The 19989-nt window shown below is 41.6% G+C and overlaps 1 protein-coding gene across 1 annotated transcript in view; it reads right to left on the minus strand.

The window, feature by feature from the left end:
- Positions 1-19323, minus strand: part of slc1a1 (solute carrier family 1 member 1) — an 86659-nt gene extending 67336 nt beyond the window's left edge. Inside the window, exon 1 of the mRNA XM_085984174.1 lies at positions 19115-19323. Coding sequence (XP_085840300.1) covers positions 19115-19205 — 91 coding nt within the window. The 5' untranslated portion in view covers positions 19206-19323. The remainder of the gene's footprint in view (positions 1-19114) is intronic.
- Positions 19324-19989: the final 666 nt, after the last annotated feature.

The following is a 19989-nucleotide window of genomic DNA, read 5'->3' on the forward strand; positions in this document are numbered from 1 at the left end:
TGAGATGATCAAACACAACATACATTTCCGCTGGAGTTCTGTACTGCTAGGACTGGACACAGGCATGTTGTCAATGCAGGGTAACAGGCCAGGGTTGAATAGTAAAAATGTGCAGATCGATAAATATGGCAACTGCCAAATTTCACAAAGTTGTGTTTGCCTTTCAGCTTTGCGTATTGTTCCACTGTTAATTTTTAATTATTTTTGTTGCAACTTACACCAAATTGTCTGAGTCTTCTGTGCACCTTAGTCAATGAATGCCGCACAAAATTGAAACTCAACTAACTGCATAGAACAAGAAAGATTACAAATCAAATCTGAGAAACAGATCTATGGATCCTATTGCAAATAAAAGGGGGTTGGGGGTGGGTTCTGTACTAAGATGCTCCCAGCAGGAGCGTTTCTCTCAGAGATCACAAATGCATGGCTGATTATTTTCTGTCAATTATGGACAGAAAATCACAGGTTGCGCACCTGTGATTCCCTGAGTTGCATTCTATGTGTGCACCATTCCCTGCTGGGAGCCAGATTGTGGAATTACTCCCATTGTTTTCAGCTAGCTAGAGAACAAGCTAGACATGTTTCACAAGAGAATGGGAGGTCAAAACCCTTGGTTCATTCAAGAGGCAGTTAGGCTGTAAGGGATAGTAGATTTTAATGAAGGGAGAGCTAGATAGACCAAATGGCCTCTCTCATCTGTACTTATCTTTATGGAGATCCTCAGAGTTTAGTTGCAAAACTCACAATTATCAATAAATTGTGGACAAATGCTAATATATGGATATAATAAACCTTACTTCTAAGAGACTTAATTTAATACTCAACCTCATTTGAAGGATGACTTTACCCTCCGGCTGCAGAAGTGCTATTTTGTGATATGAAGTAGGATACCATCTTACAGTACCTGAATTGCAATAGAGTGCAAAAACTTTATTGGGCAGTTCTAAAAAGGTTCTCAGCAATCTTTCAGACCCTAACTGATACACTTTGCATTTCTAGCTTTTTCTATTCATGTTTTACTTTTTCAGCTTGGGCTACATTTAAGATTGCTGGATGTGGCCACCTTATTAGATATTTGTATGGGTGTGAACAGAATGCCATAGGCCTACGTCCTCTAACTTATTTATTTAAAATATATTTAAAAAGTTAACTATCCTTTGTATGGAGGTAAGACCTGCTTTTTGTTTAATTGATTTTACCATTAGATCTGCTGTGTATGTCACACCAGTTGTAAAGTTGCCATTTTGGCAAGAACCCTAAAAGCTGCACTGATATATAAGTGGCTCACTTTGAACTCGGCGAGATGTGAAAGGTGGATGAGCCTTGTGAAGAAGACTAATTTTACTGACTCCAGCAGGAAAGCATGGGCCCTGCTCCGTTAACTTGGCAGGGTAAACCTCGCCTATAAACACAGGACGACCATCAGAGTGGACGCCACTTGATGCAAACATCAAAGGCTCCAATGGACAAAAAATTTTGATGCCAAGTGAAGCGGCAGCTTTCGACAAACTTGATGGCGGCACCAGGATCGTCTACTGTGCCTGATCCATTCACCTTGGATGAACTAAACGCAGGCCTGTTGATGACCAAATCTGAAAAAGCTGCTGGTCCAGATGGTGTTTACTCAGAATTCTTAAAAGCACTGGGACCCACAGCGCAGAGCTGGTTGACCTCCTTCTTCTCTGCCACGTGTGTGCAGTCAATGGCGCCCTGCACCATGGGGAAGCCCGCCATCCTCGCAAAGCCCAATGCGCGTTCATGCTGTTTGGCCTGGATCATCGGGAAAGAGATGTACTGTCGTTTCCTTTTACAGAGGGCATTTGTGACCTGACGGATAGAGCAATGGACCGTGAATTGGGAGATATTGGCGATGTCCCCAGTAGCTGCTTGAAAGGAGCCAGTGGCATAAAAATTCAGAGCCACTGTGACCTTCACTGCCACCGACAGAGACGTCCTGGTCTTCAGTTGAGGCTGCAGATCTGGCTGCAGCAGATGGCAGAGCTCAGTGACCACCTCCTTGCTGAAGCGCAGCCCGCGCAAACACTGCTCCTCAGACAAATTAATGTAGGAGAATTGTTCCCAGAATACCCTGGGAAGGTAAGGTCTCCTGTGCAGAGGCCTGTTGGCCCTCCTCCGTCTGGCCATGATTGCCACTCTCTCTCTGCGTCTCTGTTGCCTCCGATTCTGCAGGCGCAGGATGACGCCCAGAATCATTGCAGCCCCCATAGACTCTTAGCAATCAAAGTAATGAAGGTCAAATCCAAAAGTATCTGCAAAGTGATGCTCAGTAACCAAAACTACTTCACACAGTGTTGATTCTATGCAGAAGTCTCTCTATCTCTCAGAATCTCTCTCTCTGTCAGAATGAGTGGTGCAAAAATGTCTGCTACAGAAAAAGCCAGGAAGAGGGCGCCTTTAAATAGTGCCCCCCCAGCCCCTCACCAACTGTGAAACATTCCAGTCTCCCTGTCATTGTTTGCGCCAGGTGGAAAGGAGGGGGGCGCCACTCAATATCCGGTCCGGAGCGCCACCAGGGCGTTGCACGCTCGACTGATGTCACGATCTGTGGGCGCAGGAGATCAGGGCGGAAAACTTTTGCGCCACTGCAAAAACTCGTCAATTTCGCGAATGGCGCAAACATTGCCGCACCCAGGCGCTAGTTGCCTTGCGCCCCATTAGCGCCCTCTTAGGGTGCTAATGGGAGGCGCAAACCAACTGAATTTTTCCCCCCAACATCTCCAGAACCTTGGGAAGAAACTAAAGATTAGGGTCAACTTGATCCAGAAATTCGCCGGATCCACATGAGGAGCAGACGTTCAAATCCTCTGTACGGCTGCACTCGCCCTGGTGTACTCTACAGTGGAGTACTGCTCTCGGCATGGCTATCAAGTCCGCATGTCAAATCCATTGGTGTCCAGCTGAATTCTCCTATGAGAATTATCACCAGTACGCTTTTATTGACACCAACACCTTGGCTGCCTGTGCTTGCAAATATCGCACCACCACACCTAGCTGCAAATATGCAGTCTCCAGCGAATACAACCGCTACACCAGCAAAGACATACCGATCCAGGCCGACTTGAACAACCTATAAGCAACCCGTCTCAAATCCAGAAGGCCATTTTGGACTGTCGCCGAAGCCCTTCAGCGATATCCCCTCAGCCTTGATGACTGATAGAGAAATGCTTGGATAACTGCGACATACGGAATGGATTCCTTATAGAGGACCCCACAGTAAAACCTGAAGGATCAAACCCTCCTCGCAAACAGTGGACAACCATCAACTGCCTCAGAACTGGTCATGGTAGATGCTGCCAGCTTCTCCATAGATGGAAAATTAAAGCATCCCCATCATGCAACTGTGGAGCACTTAATCAGACCCTAGAGCACATCATTGCGCACTGCCCTCAGAGGAAATTCGCAGGCAGCCTACAAGATATCCACACTGTTACACCGGAAGCTTTGGCCTGGATATCCAACTTAGATATTGAGATTTGATTTGCTTTGCTACTACCATACGAAAGAAGAAGTGGCTCACCTATATTCAGAGGGTATAAACTCATGCAAGAAAATCTTATACATCAGATTTCACCTTGGGGGAGGAGATAGCAGAATGGCTTGCCATAATTTTCCAATCTTCCCTAGATGTGGGGGAGGTGCCTGAGGATTGGAAAGTGGCAAATGTGACACCATTGTTCAAGAAAGGGTGCAAGGACAATCCTAGTATCTACAGGCCAGTCAGTTTAACATCAGTGGTGGGTAAAGTTTTAGAAACAATAATCAAGGAAAAAATTAACAGGCACTTGGAGAGGTTTAAACTAATTAAGGAGAGCCAACATGGATTTGTAAAAGGCAGATCGTGTTTGACTAATCTAATTGAATTTCTTGATGAAGTAACAGGCAGGATCGATGAAGGGAATGCAATGGATGTTGTCTACGTGGATTTTAGGAAGGTGTTTGACAAAGTACCACATAGGAGGCTGGTTAATAAAATTGAAACTCATGGAATAGATGGGCCAGTGGCAGCTTGGATAAGGAATTGGCTTAAGGACAGAAACAGCGAGTTGTGGTAAATGGCTGTTTTTCAGACTGGAGGATGGTAGACAGTGGTGTTCTCCAAGGGCCAGTGCTGGGGTCACTGCTTTTTTTGATTATTATATATATAAATGACCTGGATATTGGAATACAGTATAGAATTTTTTAATGTGCCGATGACACCAAACTTGGGGGTGTGGCAAACAGTGAGGATGATACCAATCGACTGCAACAGGACATAGAATGGCTAGCAGAATGGACAGACACGTGGCAGATGAAATTTAATACAGAGAAGTGTGAGGTGATGCATTTTGGCAGAAGGAACAGGGAGAGGCAATATACACTTAATGGCACAGTTGTAAAGAGTGTGCAGGGACAGAGCAAACTGGGTGTTAATGTGCATAGGTCCCTGAAGGTGGCAGGACATATTGAGAGAGTGGTTAACAAAGCATATGAGATCTTGGGCTTCATAAATAGAGGTATTGAGTACAAAAGTAGAGAAGTTGTGCTGAACCTTTATAAAGTGTTGGTTAGGCCACAACTGGAGTATTGCATTCAGTTCTGGTCACCACACTTTAGGAAGGATGTGAAGGCCCTTGAGAGGGTGCAGAGGAGATTTACCAGAATGGTTCTGAGGATGGGGCATCTTAGCTCCAAGGACAGGTTGGAGAAGCTGGATTTGCTTTCATTAGAGCAACGGAGTTTGAGGAGTGATTTGATAGAGGTGTACAAGATTATGACGGGTTTGGATAGGCTAGACGGGGAAAGGCTGTTCCCATTAATTGATGGCACAAGGACTAGAGGACACAGATTTAAGGTTTTGGGCAAGAGATACAGGGGGGACGTGAGGAAAAACTTTTTTATACAGCGAGTGGTGAGGACTTGGAACTCGCTGCCGACGGAAGTGGTGGAAGCGGAGACACTCAATGTTTTCAAGGGGAGAATGGATAGGCACTTGAGGGAAATAAACTTGCAGGGTTACAGGGATAGAGCGGGGGAATGGGATTGACTGGATTGCTCTACAGAGAGCAGGCATGGACTCGATGGGCCGAATGACCTCCTTCTGTGCCGTTATGACTCTCTATCTCCTTTGACGGTAACAGGGAAACATTCAGTTAGATTGGGAAGATCATGAGAATTGATCTATTGAAGTACTCTCTGTTGTCAGCGCTGAAGGACACAGGAATTGCAAGAGCAATGCAATTCCATAACTTACGGCAGTGCCTTGTAAAAGTCACTTTTACTTTGATTCATAGGTGACTGGGGATTCAAAAAGGATGAATTCAGTCCTATATCCTTTTTAAAGGTCAAGTTTGGGGTAATAAAAAATTGGACTTATGGAGAGTGGAGGAAAAAATCTACACCAGTCACAACATTGTAAAAGAGCTAAATAAAGATTTCCCCCAGTTGGTGTTTCTAGCACAATCATAAACACCTTCTTCTGTAAGAATACATCATTTGCTGTAACTTGATCAAATTTAAAGTTGACCACATTTTATGTACTGGCATGCTTTGCGAGGCCAAGCGACTGGTTACTGAGAGAACATTTGCAAAAATAAGATGCTACGGTTAAGGCTGTGAAGGCTGCCAGCTGTCCTTCAGCAGCTAAGTGAACAGATCTTGAGAGTTCTGTAGGAACAGACTATTGAACTGTGGAATCACTGCAAAAACAGGAACATCTTCAGACTTTGGAATGTAACCGGCCTTGAGGCCTGCTGACTGACCACCGATAAGAAGAAGAGAACAACTACTGACCATTATTCACACAGTTTGGGACACGTATGCCCTGGGCGGGTTGCCAAGTTTTGGTGTATAAAAGGTGCTGTTAAAAGACACTCGGGGCTGCAGTCAGGCAACTTAGTCAGTTGCCAGTTAAAGAAGTACTACTAGTCACAGCTGAACCAACCACTTGTATGTATGGCCCGTATTTTCTAATCGGAGGCTTCCCGCATGCGGAGGCCTTCGATCTGGAAAAAATCTACAGACTTACCTGAGGACTCCCGAGGTGCGTATATTCCTGTTCCTGGGCCTCTCCAACTCGAAATGTGCAGGGCCCACGTATCCCAGAGGCACATGCAGTTCGCAAGCATCCCTGGGATCATGTGGGCCATGGGGAGCCAATAGGAGAAGGGAATCTCCCTTCATACACTTGACAAGATAGAACTGTCAAATATATGAATGAAGATCACCCCAAAAACACTGTAAAACATTAAATAAATTGAAAAAAAAAATCACATTTTTAAAATGAGTTGAAATTACAATAAATTAAATATTTTAAGCAAAAATTTAATCTTTTGAAAAAATAATTAAAGGTTTTTACGAGGCTAAAAATAAACTTACCTTTTTTTAAAGTATTGAGTGAAATTTTTAAAACTTTTTTTCAACTCTTATCAACTTCAAAGCAAAAGTGGAAGGCAGAGAAATCAAGGGTGTAAATCAAACAGGGCCACTGTAAATAAGAATTCTAAAAGGAATGAGAGTGTTAAAAAATCAAGCCTGAAGGCTTTGTCTCTTAATGCAAGGAGCATTCGTAATAAGGTGGATGAATTGCTGCGCAAATAGATTTAAACGGATATGATATAATTGGGATTACGGAGACATGGCTCCAGGGTGACCAAGACTGGGAATTCAACATCCAGGGGTACTCATTATTCAGGAAAGACAGGCAAAAGGGAAAAGGAGGTGGGGTAGCATTGCTGGTTAAAGAAGAGATTAACACAATAGTAAGGAAGGATATTAGCTCTGATGATGTGGAATCTGTATGGGTAGAGCTGAGAAATAGCAAGGGGCAGAAAATTTTAGTGGGAGTTGTATACAGACCCCCAAACAGTAATGCTGAGGATGGGGATGGCATTAAAAGAGAAATTAGAGACGCGTGCAATAAGGGCACAGCAGTTATCATGGGTGACTTTAATCTTCAAATAGATTGGGCTAACCAAATTAGTAACAATACTGTGGAGGAGGAATTCCTGGAGTGTATACGGGATGGTTTCCTGGACCAATATGTCGAGGAACCAACTAGAGATCAGGCCATCTTAGACTGGGTATTCTATAATGAGAAAGGATTAATTCGCAATCTTGTTGTGCGAGGCCCCTTGGGGCGGAGCAATCATAATATGATAGAATTCTTCATTAAGATGGAGAGTGAAGTATTTGACTCAGAGACTAGAGTCCTGAATTTAAATAAAGGAAACTATGATGGTATGAGGCGCGAGTTAGGTAGGATGGATTGGGGAATCTTACTTAAAGGGTTGATGGTGGATAGGCAATGGCAAACATTTAAAGATCGCATGGATGAATTACAGAATTTGTTCATCCCTGTTTGGCATAAAAATAAAACACAAAAGGTGACTCAACCGTGGCTAACAAGGGAAATTAGGGATAGTATAAGATCCAAGGAGAGGACATATAAATTGGCCAGAAAAAGCAGCAAACCTGAGGATTGGGAGCAGTTTAGGATTCAGCAAAGGAGGACAAAGGGATTAATTAAGAGGGGGAAAATAAAGTATGAGAGTAAGCTTGCAGGGAACATAAAAACTGACTGTAAAAGCTTCTATAGATATGTGAAGAGAAAATGATTGGTGAAGTCAAGCGTAGGTCCATTGCAGTCAGAATCAGGGGAATTTATAATGGGGAACAAAGAAATGGCTGACCAATTAAATACATACTTTGGTTCTGTCTTCACAAAGGAGGACACAAATAACCTCCCAGAGATGTCGAGGAACATAGGGTCTAATGAGAGGGAGGAACTGAATGATATCAGTATTTGTAGGGAAATGGTGTTAAGGAAATTGACGTGATTGAAGGCCGATAAATCCCCGGGGTCTGATAATCTACATCTGAGGGTACTTAAGGAAGTGGCCCTAGAAATAGTAGGCGCATTGCTGGTCATCTTCCAAAATTCTATAGATTCTGGTACAGTTCCCAAGGATTGGATGGTAGCTAATGTTACCCCACTATTCAAAAAAGGTGGTAGAGAGAAAACAGTGAATTATAGACTGGTAAGCCTGACATCGGTAGTGGGGAAAATGCTAGAGTCTATTATAAAAGATGTAATAGCAGAGCACTTGGAAAACAGTGACAGGATCGGACAAAGTCAACATGGATTTACAAAAGGTAAATTGTGCTTGACTAATCTACTGGAGTTTTTTGAGGATGTAACTGGTAGAATAGTTAAGGGAGAACCAGTGGATGTGGTGTATTTGGACTTTCAGAAGGCTTTCGATAAGGTCCCGCATAAGTGATTAGCGTGTAAAATTAAAGCACATGGGATTGGGGGCAAGGTACTGACTTGGATAGAGAACTGGCTGGCAGACAGAAAGCAAAGATTTGGAATAAACGGCTCTTTTTCCGAGTGGCAGGCAGTGACTAGTGGGGTACCGCAGGGATCAGTGCTAGGACCCAAGCTATTCACAATATATATTAATGATCTAGACGAGGGAACTAGATGTAATATCTCCAAGTTTGCAGATGGCTCAAAGCTGGGTGGGCGTTTGTGCTGTGAGGAGGATGCCGAGAAACTCCAGTATGATTTGGACAGGTTGGGTGATTGGGCAGATGTATAGCAGATGCAGTATAATGTGGATAAATGCGAGGTTATCCACTTTGGTGGCAAAAACAGGAAGGCAGATTATTATCTGAATGGCAATAGATTGGGAGAAGGGGAAGTGCAATGAGACCTCGGTGTCCTTGTGCACCAGTCGCTGAAGGTAAGCATGCAGTTGCAGCAGGCGGTTAAGAAGGCAAATGGTATGTTAAATGTAAGAAATCACACAACACCAGGTTATAGTCCAACAGCTTTATTTGAAATCACAAGCTTTCGGAGCGCTGCTCCTTCGTCAGGTGAAGTGGAGAGATGCATAAAAACACAGCTTATATAGTCAGAGAATAATGTCAGATGTTTACAGGTAATCTTTCTAACTGCCATTTATCACACCTCAGCAGAGAGATAATCACAGCAATCAAAGGTGTAAATGGTGTCCAAACAGGTCAGTCAGGAAAACATGACATCAAAGAACAATGAGGTGGGGTCACAAGGGGTCAAATGTTGCAGATGCTGGGGTCTGTATGAAAAACAAAAAAACAGACAAAAAACAAAAGCCAAGTTCCGCACCCATGAGGACGGCCTCAACCGGGATCTTGGGTTCATGTCACGCGACATGTAACCCCACCTGACGTAGGGTCATCCAGACTCGAGTCGTCGTTGGCTTGTTCTCTCCACACAGATGCGGCCGGACCTGCTGTGATTTCCAGCAAAAAAAATGTTTTTTGTCTGTTTTTTTGTTTTTCATATAGACCCCAGCATCTGCAACATTTGACCCCTTGTGACCCCACCTCATTGTTCTTTGATGTAATGTTTTCCTGACTGACCTGTTTGGACACCATTTACACCTTTGATTGCTGTGATTATCTCTCTGCTGAGGTGTGATAAATGGCAGTTAGAAAGATTACCTGTAAACATCTGACATTATTCTCTGACTATATAAGCTATGTTTTTATGCGTCTCTCCACTTCACCTGACGAAGGAGCAGCGCTCTGAAATCTTGTGATTTCAAATAAAGCTGTTGGACTATAACCTGGTGTTGTGTGATTTCTTACATTTGTCCACCCCAGTCCAACACTGGCATCTCTACACAATGGTATGTTGACCTTTGTAGCAAGAGGATTCAAGTACAGGAACAAGGATGTCTTGCTGCAGTTGTACAGGGCTTTGGTGAGACCACACCTTGAGTATTGTGTGCAGTTTTGGTCGCCTTATCTGAGGAAGGATGTTCTTGCCATGGAGGGAGTGCAGCGAAGATTTACCAGACTGAATCCTGGGATGGCAGGAATGATGTATGAGGAGAGATTGGGTCGATTGGGCTTATACTCGCTAGAGTTTAGACGAATGAGAGGGGATCTCATTGAAATTTATAAAGTTCTAACAGGACTAGACAGACTAGATGCAGAAAGGATGTTCCCAATGGCGGGGGAGTCCAGAACCAGGGGTCACAGTCTAAAGATAAGGGGTAAGCCATTTAGGACAGAGATGAGGAGGAATTTATTCACCGAGAGAGTGCTGAACCTGTGGAATTCTCTGCCACAGAAGGCAGTTGAGGCCAATTCATTAAATATATTCAAGAAGGATTTAGATATATTTCTTAAGGCTAAAGGGATCAAGGGATATGGGGAGAAGGCAGGGACAGGGTACTGAGTTTGGATGATTATTGAATGGTGGAGCAGGCTCGAGGGGCCGAATGGCCTACTCCTGCTCCTATCTTCTATGTTTCTATGTTAAAAGCAAGCCTTATGCCTGCTTTTACCAGGCGTAAGATTTCTAAGGGTTTTCTGCGGGCGGAGGTTCTCCAGAAAGCGGAACTATTCGCCCGCAGAGGCCCTTCTCCGGGGCAGGCGACCGATTTGTGAAGAGCATTCTTGGCAGATCGGAAATGCTGGTTTTCAGTGCATGCGCCTGGCATGCCTGAAACCTGCATTTCTGATGTCCCTATGGGTGTGTACACAGACCATACACACCCGTAGGCATTGGAATATACGGCCCTATGTGTTTGCTTATGATCGCTTGAGCTTAAAGTAAAAGAGTAAATCCTGCGTGCTCACTTGTAATAAGTAAAGGAAATGAGTACGGGTTGTAGCTTTTACTATATGTAACAGTTTGTGTGTGCTTACTTGTAACCTCTTGCTGATTTATAAGTAAAAGAAAGTTTCCCCTGAAATCCGTGTTTTGTGTTGTCTGTTCCACGGGTCTAGATTTCAGTAACTGTTGGACGGGTTAAAGGACCTGGTGAATTTAAACATCTTATATTTCTTACTGGTGATACCAGCCAGAAGAAATCTTCATGAATATATTTTTAATGTGACGTCAGCAGCTCTTCCCGTTGGCAGTAAAGGAACTGCAATCTTTGGATAATATTGCTAAATGTTTAAATTTGCTGAAAATTTGTGTCACAATAATGGCGCACCTACAGTGTACACCATTATACTAGCACAGGACTTTGAGGAAATGATAGTGCAAGTTGCTTATGCCATTACTTATGCAACTCCATAATTTCCTGGGACTTTTTCTCCACTCCACTGTTACCCCTCACCAGCTGGATGATAATGATCCTAGCTCCATCCTACTAAACTGAATGGCGACCATGAATTAGTTGCATTTAATGAAGTCTTCACGTCTCTGCTACTTATTATTGTGATGCAGACCTGGCAACCGTGTGATTTATGTCTTTATTCAAGATGGCTGCAGGAGGGGTGTCCTTTCTGCTTCTAATGCCTCATTATCCACACTTTGTGCACATAAGATCAATTCAAAGACAATCCCCAGACCTAATCTCATAAATGGAATCACAGCTACCACATCTGTCTACAGGAGTATAGAATTCAACTTAGCAGCCAATAAGTCACCTATCAAAGAAATCTCATTGAGATACATCATTTGGCATTGTAATCATTCCCATTGTAATAAGCATTAGGGTAACTGAATATTTCATATTACTTTATTGCTGTTGAGTTCAGAGCTTCAGTATTACCACCATAACAAAGAAATCGCACCATTATATTATCTCTTACAGATGTGCTAAATTCTAATTATTCCCATATTGCATTCACAATGAGGGTTCAAAGCAAACCACACTGTACTGTGTTTACAGGCAAGTAAACAGACAATAATCTTGCTCACATTGTGTAGAATATCAGGTAACTAATTGTGGCCTCAATAAAGTTTAACAGAATAAATAGTAGCAGAATAATGGCAAGTGTTTGTATATCCCATTAACTTTCTCCATTCCATTTATTAAGTGGGGTAGTGAAATCCATCTACAGTATAATGCTCTGATGACTCTTAAATTCACATTTAGAGATGAATTGATTGATGAAGAATCACGTAGGGCTTCTCTACACGTTTTGTTACAGGTGGTCATCGAAGTGGGTTTTACCATAAAGAATTAAACAAACCTCAAAAATCTTTGTGGTACTTTAGGCAGCTAAGCTTACAATCTGCCACTAAGGCATCTTTATAACCATAAAGTAATCTATTGGTATATTAAACAGGGTTGATGGAAACTCAATGGCAATCAGAATTATTTACATACTACATAACCAGGGTCAATACATTGGCCATTGGCTGTGCCATTTCTGATGCTCGCTGCAGGATATTCTAACCAGTTCTCCAGCAATATCTGGCATAAATTCACCATTTGAGGACTGGTCTAACATATGTCATTCATCGTCGATATTGCCATTGCATCAAATTCTGGGCCTTTGTTTCCAAATAATGTTTTAATGGTTGTAGTGGTTTTAACATTAACCAAGGAAACTGTGCTTTGAAACAACTTGGACATCAGGCTCTTCTTAAATGGTGCTATGGGACCTTTTAAGGGCACCAGAACAGGCAGACAAGACTTGGGTTTAACATCTCATTAACTACTCAAATCAACAGTGGAGCATGAGCCCACAATCTTCTGATACAGAGGTGACAGTGCTATCAACCAAGCCAAGATGACATTTTTAAATTGGAATTTAACAAGTCATTTTAGATTAATCATCAACAGATGTTTTCCTGTTCGACATACCTTTTTCAGAAGAATTTTGAAACAAAGTATCCATTAAGCTTCTCTGAAGTTCAATAGCCTGTTTCCCATTGAACTTTTTTAACCTCTTCCCTCCCTCATTCACGTGACTGACTTTATTTTCCACAGCACAGGGAAATTTGTTCTTCTGGATACGGTGTATGTAAAGTTGAGGGGTCTGGGGCATTGCTGAGAAATAATGACACAGACCTACTCTGTAAAGTACTCACTGAACCAAACGCAGCGTGCAAAAATGCTTCATAGTTTTTTTATCTTTTAGCATTGGGCCAGAAATTAGGATCGGGTGCTTGCCGCACGTGCAAGCCCCCGATCTGCACTCACCCTGCGCGCTGACATCTGAAGCCCGGGCCTGCTTGCATTTCCTGTCACAGGCCCGGTTCCGATGTCGGCGCGATGTGCTTACCTGATCCAGCGGCGTAGTTAGTGCGATGTGCCGGCTGGGATCAGGTGAGCACTCTGCAGCCAATCAGGGGAGGGGAAACTCATTCATGAGTTTGATAGTAAAGACTGTCAAACTCATGAAAAGTACGGGCACCCAAAAGACTACTTTAACTTTAATTAAAATTTTTAAAAACATCCCAATAATTAAATAAACTATAATTAACTTAAAAAAAACTATTTAAAACAAATAATAACATTTTTGAAATTTTTTTTTTTTCACGGATTCGTGTCTAAAAATAAACTTACCTTACTGTAAAGTCCTTAAAAACAATGAAGCTGTGGAAAAAATGTAATAATTTTAAATATTAGACCACTTACCTTCAAGAATCCACTGCTTACGCCTCCTTTTTTCATTTCCAAAAAGTTCAGTCCCTTGCACACGCGCAAACCTGTCTAAACGAAGGAAGTTCAACGTGCGCGCGCAGAGTCCTGCACGCACGCGTTGGACCTCTTAACCCCTTAGTTCAATGGAGAGGAAATGCCGGGTTCCCACGCATGCGCTGTGCATGCTGGAATCCGGCACTTCCAACAGGCCCACACGTGAGTACACCGTCCGTACTCACGCGTTGGGACCGGAATTACTGGCCCATTGTGTTTTTCCTTAATTGATTTTGTGATTAAGGTTTGATTTTTAAAAGTTTGTCCGTCTTTGAGTAAAAATTAAATAAACATATCTTTGGATAGGTTAGCACCACTGTGTACCAATTTGGTAAGTATCGGCAGGACATGCCCACATAATAAGCATCTGCTTTAGTGGAGGTACCAAGTGGGTACATGTTACTGGGTGAATGTTTCCAGGCTGCTCCTTAATACCAGACAATGGTAGCTGACAAAGTTGCATTGGCAGGCCCTTGCAGCAGTGTAAAAAAAAATTGAAGATTAGTTCTAATCTTCACTCTGAACCTCGAATTTTAGTTTGATTTTACTTATTAGGGGTGGTTTGGGATCCCCTTCATTTGATTTTGTTCAATAATTTCCAATGCATCCTTCCAGCACTGGGTGTGTCATTTCATCAAATTACCCCTGTAGTTTTCAGTAGAAGTTTGGCCCTGGTTTTAACCTTGTCTTTTGTTTGCAAATTTTAGTTTGACATGCTTAGAAAAAATGGGATAGATTTTATCTATTGGGCAGCCGACCAGCGGAAGGTGCATTCTCCAATTTTTTCGAAGGTGGACTGATATACTTGCAGAAACCAGGCCAGATACGAATCATTAAGCTGCTTTGTTTCACAGATAGCAAGGGAACAGAGTAACAGTCAAAACAAATTCCACTGATTTAACTCAAAGCTCATTTCTTTCCTCAAAAAAATGTGAAAAATATAATAAGCCATGTGCCCCGTCCCTTTTGTGGGCTGACTAGCATTTTACATAGGATTATGTAGAATGTACAGCACAGAAACAGGCCATTCGGGCCAACTGCTCTATGCCAGTGTTTATAGTCCACACGAGCCTCCTTCTATTCCTTTCTCCCTCATGTACTTATCTAGCCTCTCCTTAAATGCATCTATGCTAATTGCCTCAACTACTCCATGTGGTAGCGAGTTCCACATTCTCACCACTCTCTGGGTAAAGAAGTTTCTCATGAATTCTTTATTGGATTTATTAGTGACTATCTTGTATTTACGGCCCTTAGTTCTGGACTTCCCCACAAGTGGAACCATCTTCTCTATGTCTACTCTATCGAACTCCTTCATAATTTTAAAGACCACTATCAGGTCACCTCTCAGTCTTCTGTTCTAGAGAAAAGATCCCCAGCCTGTTCAGTCTTTTCTAATAATTGTACTCTCGGTTTTTGGCATGCCATTTTCCCGAGACAACTTCTAATTGCAAGACATGACCCCCTGCACTTTTAGCCTCCAGCTTTCGGCCAACTGCTGTGTCTCACAAAAAAATTCAAAACCTGACTTCCTCCCGAACCAGGATTTTTCCTTCTTTTCTGTTAAATCTGAACCCAGGAAACAGAGAGGGGGTGTCTCAAATGCCTTCCCATGCAGGAATTTGCCAGCAGGATTTTAATCAAACTGACTGACTCTCACCCAAGAATATAGGGAATGGTAGCATAGTGATAATGTTACTGGATTAGTAATCCAGAGGCCTGGACTAATGATCCAGAGATAAGAGTTCAAATCCCACCACTACAGCTGGGGAATTTAAATTCAGTTAATTAAATAAATCTGGAATAAAGGCTAGTAATGGTGACCATGAAACTACTGGATTGTTGTAAAAACCCATCTGGTTCACTAAATGTCCTTCAGGGAAGGAAATCTGCTGGCCTATATGTGACTCCAGACCCACAGCAATGTGGTTGACTCTTAACAGCCCTCTGAATGACCTAGCAAGGCACTGAAAGGCAATTAGGGATGGGCAATAAATGCTGGCCTCGCCAGCGATGCCCACATCCCGTGAGCGAATAAATAACAAATTGCTTAATGTCCCTGGTCATGCTGGCTAATAGGATAGCAAAATACTGCAGATGTTGGAAATCCGAAATAACAACAGAAAATGCTGGAAAAACTCAGCAGGTCAGGCAACATCCGTGGAGAGAAATTTGAGTTGACGTTTCGGGTTGGACCCTTCTTCAAAACTGAAAAGAAAAGAAACTAGATCGGAGGCAGGGCTGCGATTGGACAAAAGAATAAAAGAAACAAAAGAAGTAAAAGAGATTAGAAGCTAGACGAGACAGTAATAGGCCTGGGATGAAGCAATAGATTCTTTGTTGTATCAGTTTGAAATAGACTGAGTTGTGACATTCCTCCAGACTGGCTCATCTTCAATGTCTGCAACCTATGCTTGTTTTAAAAACCTGTGTGAATTCACTGTTTTAAAACGTAACTGTTAAAATACCAAATCCTTTTTGTGAATAAAAATTCAACAAAAATCCCAAAACGTGAGTCACATAGAAGGTAGCGCATAATCTCCAATAACATAATCTCCAGTGTATCGTATTCAGAATTACACATGGCTTAGAATGCACCAAATAGAGTTACAGTTTATTAAAGTCTGCATTATTTTACGTATTGAGAAGTTGAAATGACTATAGATGTCATGGTTTACTACTGTCAACTCATGAGTTACAGACTTAGAACACACTTCAGTGTTTACATATATACAGTAATATAATAATTTCTTACCACTTGGCTTATTATTTTCTGTTTTACCTTCTAGTGTCATGGACGATGGTGATATTAGGATGTAACTTATATTATTACTTGATGGTATTAATTGATAAAAAATAAGAGAATGATTTTTGTAGCTGCTATAGCAAAGCTGGAAATGTGTATTAATAGGACCTAAGCCAGTGTTGTCCAATCGAAATTGCTGATTAGCTACAAGTGTGGCAACAGCGACACAGTTCAGTATTCACAATGACCAACAAACACTCACACACTCTACTTCTCATTTTACCATTTTACCAGCAGTTGCACAAAAAGGATAAAGTACACATGCATACACCATGTGAGTATGGGCATTGGGATCACACGCCCAATGATGGTGTCTATTACTCATTTTTTCTTTACTAATCAGGAATTAATTATCCAAATTTGGATTCCCAATTACCCATATGTGGCTAGTGGCTAATGTATTGGACAACACTGTCCTAATCACTAATCACGCACAATACTAGTCTATGTAAGCTATCTAAGATATATAATCAAGACAATCAGTGCTTGGGCCATCATCTTCCCACCCATTTATTCCATAGTAGCAAGCTGAGGGATTGCCAGACTTCCTATTCCAATGAATCTATCCTACATTCAAGGTAGTAGTGAGAAATAAAAGTGATATTAGTGGGGCATCTGGATTGTAGACAAATCACTGGAATTCAAAGTTTTCTCAAAGAAAAGGAGAGGAAAACAGGAGAGCCACTCAACCCATAATGTTTTTATGCAGCCCCTTAGCAGCCATTTCAAGAGTGCCTTTGGAAAAGGGATTAGAGTATCTGTAGCAGAAGTAACAATACTTCTCTTTGAAACAAAAGCAAAATACTGCGAATGTTGGAAATCTGGAATAAAAAGAGAAAATGCTGGAAACACTCAACAGGTCAGGTAGCATCTGTGGAGAGATCTGAAATGTTAACTGTTTCTCTCTCCACAGATGCTGCCTGACCTGCTGAGTGTTTCCAGTCTTTTCTTTTTATATTTAACATTTCTCGGTGCTTTGGCTTCCCACACAGATAGCCTTCCATCTCTGCTTTTGGAATTTGCACATATTTTTACAACCCATCAATTTTATTGTTCCAGGTCTCATTGTTGCAACCATACCATATGTAGGGAAACTTACCCTGTTATGCTTGGAATGGCAGCATAATATCTCTTTGCTTATGCCTGCAAGATTGTACCTCCAATTTCCTTCAAAAGTCAGAATGCCACTGCGCATGATTAAAATTCAGTGTGTGCCATACGTTTCACCCAGACACCAACACTGAAACATACTAGCCATGCATTTGTTTTTGTGCGACAAAGAAGGGGCTGCATCCATCTGAGCCAACACAATTTGAATCTGGCTCTGAATAGAGGTAGTCTAGGGTGCTGATTTCAAAAGGGCAGTTCACTGTGGTAATATACTAACATTAGAATGCTGGGTTAATGCAGATACCAGCATAACTTTGGCACTAAATTAGTCCTACGAAAACAATACCAAGAGTAGAGGTGGACTGGACAAAGTAATGAATCTTGCATTCCTCCGACAGAACAGACTTGGCTGGTTGTGTTGCTTACACAATGGATGGACCCAAGCACCAGTTACAGAGATATTGGTGATAAGCGACCCATGGAAGGCAGAGGCTACAGAGTGATGGTTATCAACTGATGTAGTTGGTATAGAGGATCTGTTGTCAAAAGGAGGTGGATGGTTAAGGAGTAAATGATTGGGCCACTTAGAGAAAAAATGACTGATGCAACAGAGAAGGGGTTATACATGTAACGCATTAACCCTTACAATTAATTTTTACAGGATCACATTGTAAGAAAAATTCAAATGCACACAGTTCGCAAACGTTACTTGGGAATTCCAGAAAAGGAATTATAATGCTTAAAAGCAATAACGTTTTTTTTAAAGTTAATTTCACTTTAATTGCAGATATGGTTATAAATTATAATATAGTTAAATAGCAAATCCAACAGTTGTGTTCAGACCTTTTACCTAACTCTAATAGTGCATCATATCAGCTAATATATATCTAATTTATTAACTGTATTCTCTCTCCCTGCCCCTATTATTCCCCATGAGACAAGTTCTTCAAGTCAATTAGGCTTTGGGCTCATTCTCTGTGTGGATGCACTCAATCAAGGTGAAGTTTCTTCCCCCAACAGACTAGCAGAGTAAATACTGTCAAATCACGAGAAAGATATCGATAAGGAGGGCCATCCAGCCCATCTTAGCTCAATCATCCAGAACAAACCTGCACTCCTCTATTACAATACCCAACTATTAAATGATTCTACGGTCTCCACTATCCTGTCTGGAAATCCATTCCATGTGTTAGTCAGACAGCATCTCAATCCATACCACTCCTAGCAGTTAAGTACAGAGTGCCAAGGCACCAGTCTGGGAGCGGGTTCTTTGCTCTCCTTCTGGGAATGGTAAGCGACATGAGGTAACTCGATGAGCAGTGTGGAGAATAAAAATTAAATGGGGAGAATAAAATCAATACACACCAATTAATAGGAGGTTTACTGGGCCTAGCAACTGTTACATTTACTGGCTTGTGCAGGATCTTTAATTCCAGAGAGACATTTTCCATGATAAGAAATTGCTATCAGGGTTTTGTTATTATGCAGGTCTAAAAAAGACTGAGGCACTGAGATAATAGAATTCTGCATAATTTGTCAAAGCAAGCAATTGATGCATGCAAATCAAAATCAGCTGTGCTAGAAGGGTGTTAATATAAACCCAGAGATATTAAAACTGATAGGATGTAGAGTACGGCTCCATTTTATACAGAATTTTACATACTAATATTACTAATAATTAGCAGTACTAATCTGTTCCTTCACAAAGAAATAACCATTGTACAAAAACAAAAAGGATTCAGGAATCTACAGATTCAATGCTTACCTAACACTACAGCGAGGATTGTGCACATGAGCAACCAGTTCTTCCTCAAAACAGCTTTAAAATCACAACGTTTTTTGGATTTCTTCCCCATGTTTGGTTGATGGTTAGAATTCAGAGGAACAGATTAAAAATACATGCATGCACACAGTCACTAACACACAGTGCTGAAGCCTTCACTTCGCTGCACTGTATTCCGTCACTGCAGACAAATCCATAGTCCAGCCACTTCATGCACTCAGTTGTAACTAAGTACCACCCCCTTGGAATGCAGTGTGAGGAACCTAACAATGGCTACCACTAAACATACAACCACGCTTTTTAAAAGACCCTGCCCATCATTTAACCGTGAATTCTGCACCTACCACAAACAGCTAGTGGAATCAAGCCGCCAATCACTGGTATATAATTCTTCGGGTTTTTTCATGATAAATGGGGAAATGAAAATGCTTTACATTGAATATAAAATGGGCCTTTTGAAAAGGAGAAATGTTTTTCTGATTACTTACAATATGTTTCTAAAAAAAACCAGGCAATTTATAAACCCCAGGTGACACTTTTGCAAAACTGTCAACATTGGGAAAATGTTATGTGATATTTATGATCAGAAAGAGTGAAATTGATCACAAGCCCATTTAAATACATGCAGCAGTGTACACTGAAGTAGGTTACGTATTTAAACCACAATGTGTGAATCTCACTCCAAATGAATGTAAGTTCAGAGGTCTGAGTTTGTTCAAAATTATCTTGCTCTTTTCCTCTCCTACACAAGGCAAAAGCCTTATTAAATCATCAGTCCTGAATTAATGAACCTGTTTCCGTGTGGAGATATGATATATCAAGAATGGACTCATCCAATATTAACAATAATTTTCTGA

Source organism: Somniosus microcephalus, chromosome 1 (assembly GCF_052327205.1).
Source record: "Somniosus microcephalus isolate GS21.2 chromosome 1, FLI_Smic_1.0, whole genome shotgun sequence".
NCBI lineage: Eukaryota > Metazoa > Chordata > Chondrichthyes > Squaliformes > Somniosidae > Somniosus > Somniosus microcephalus.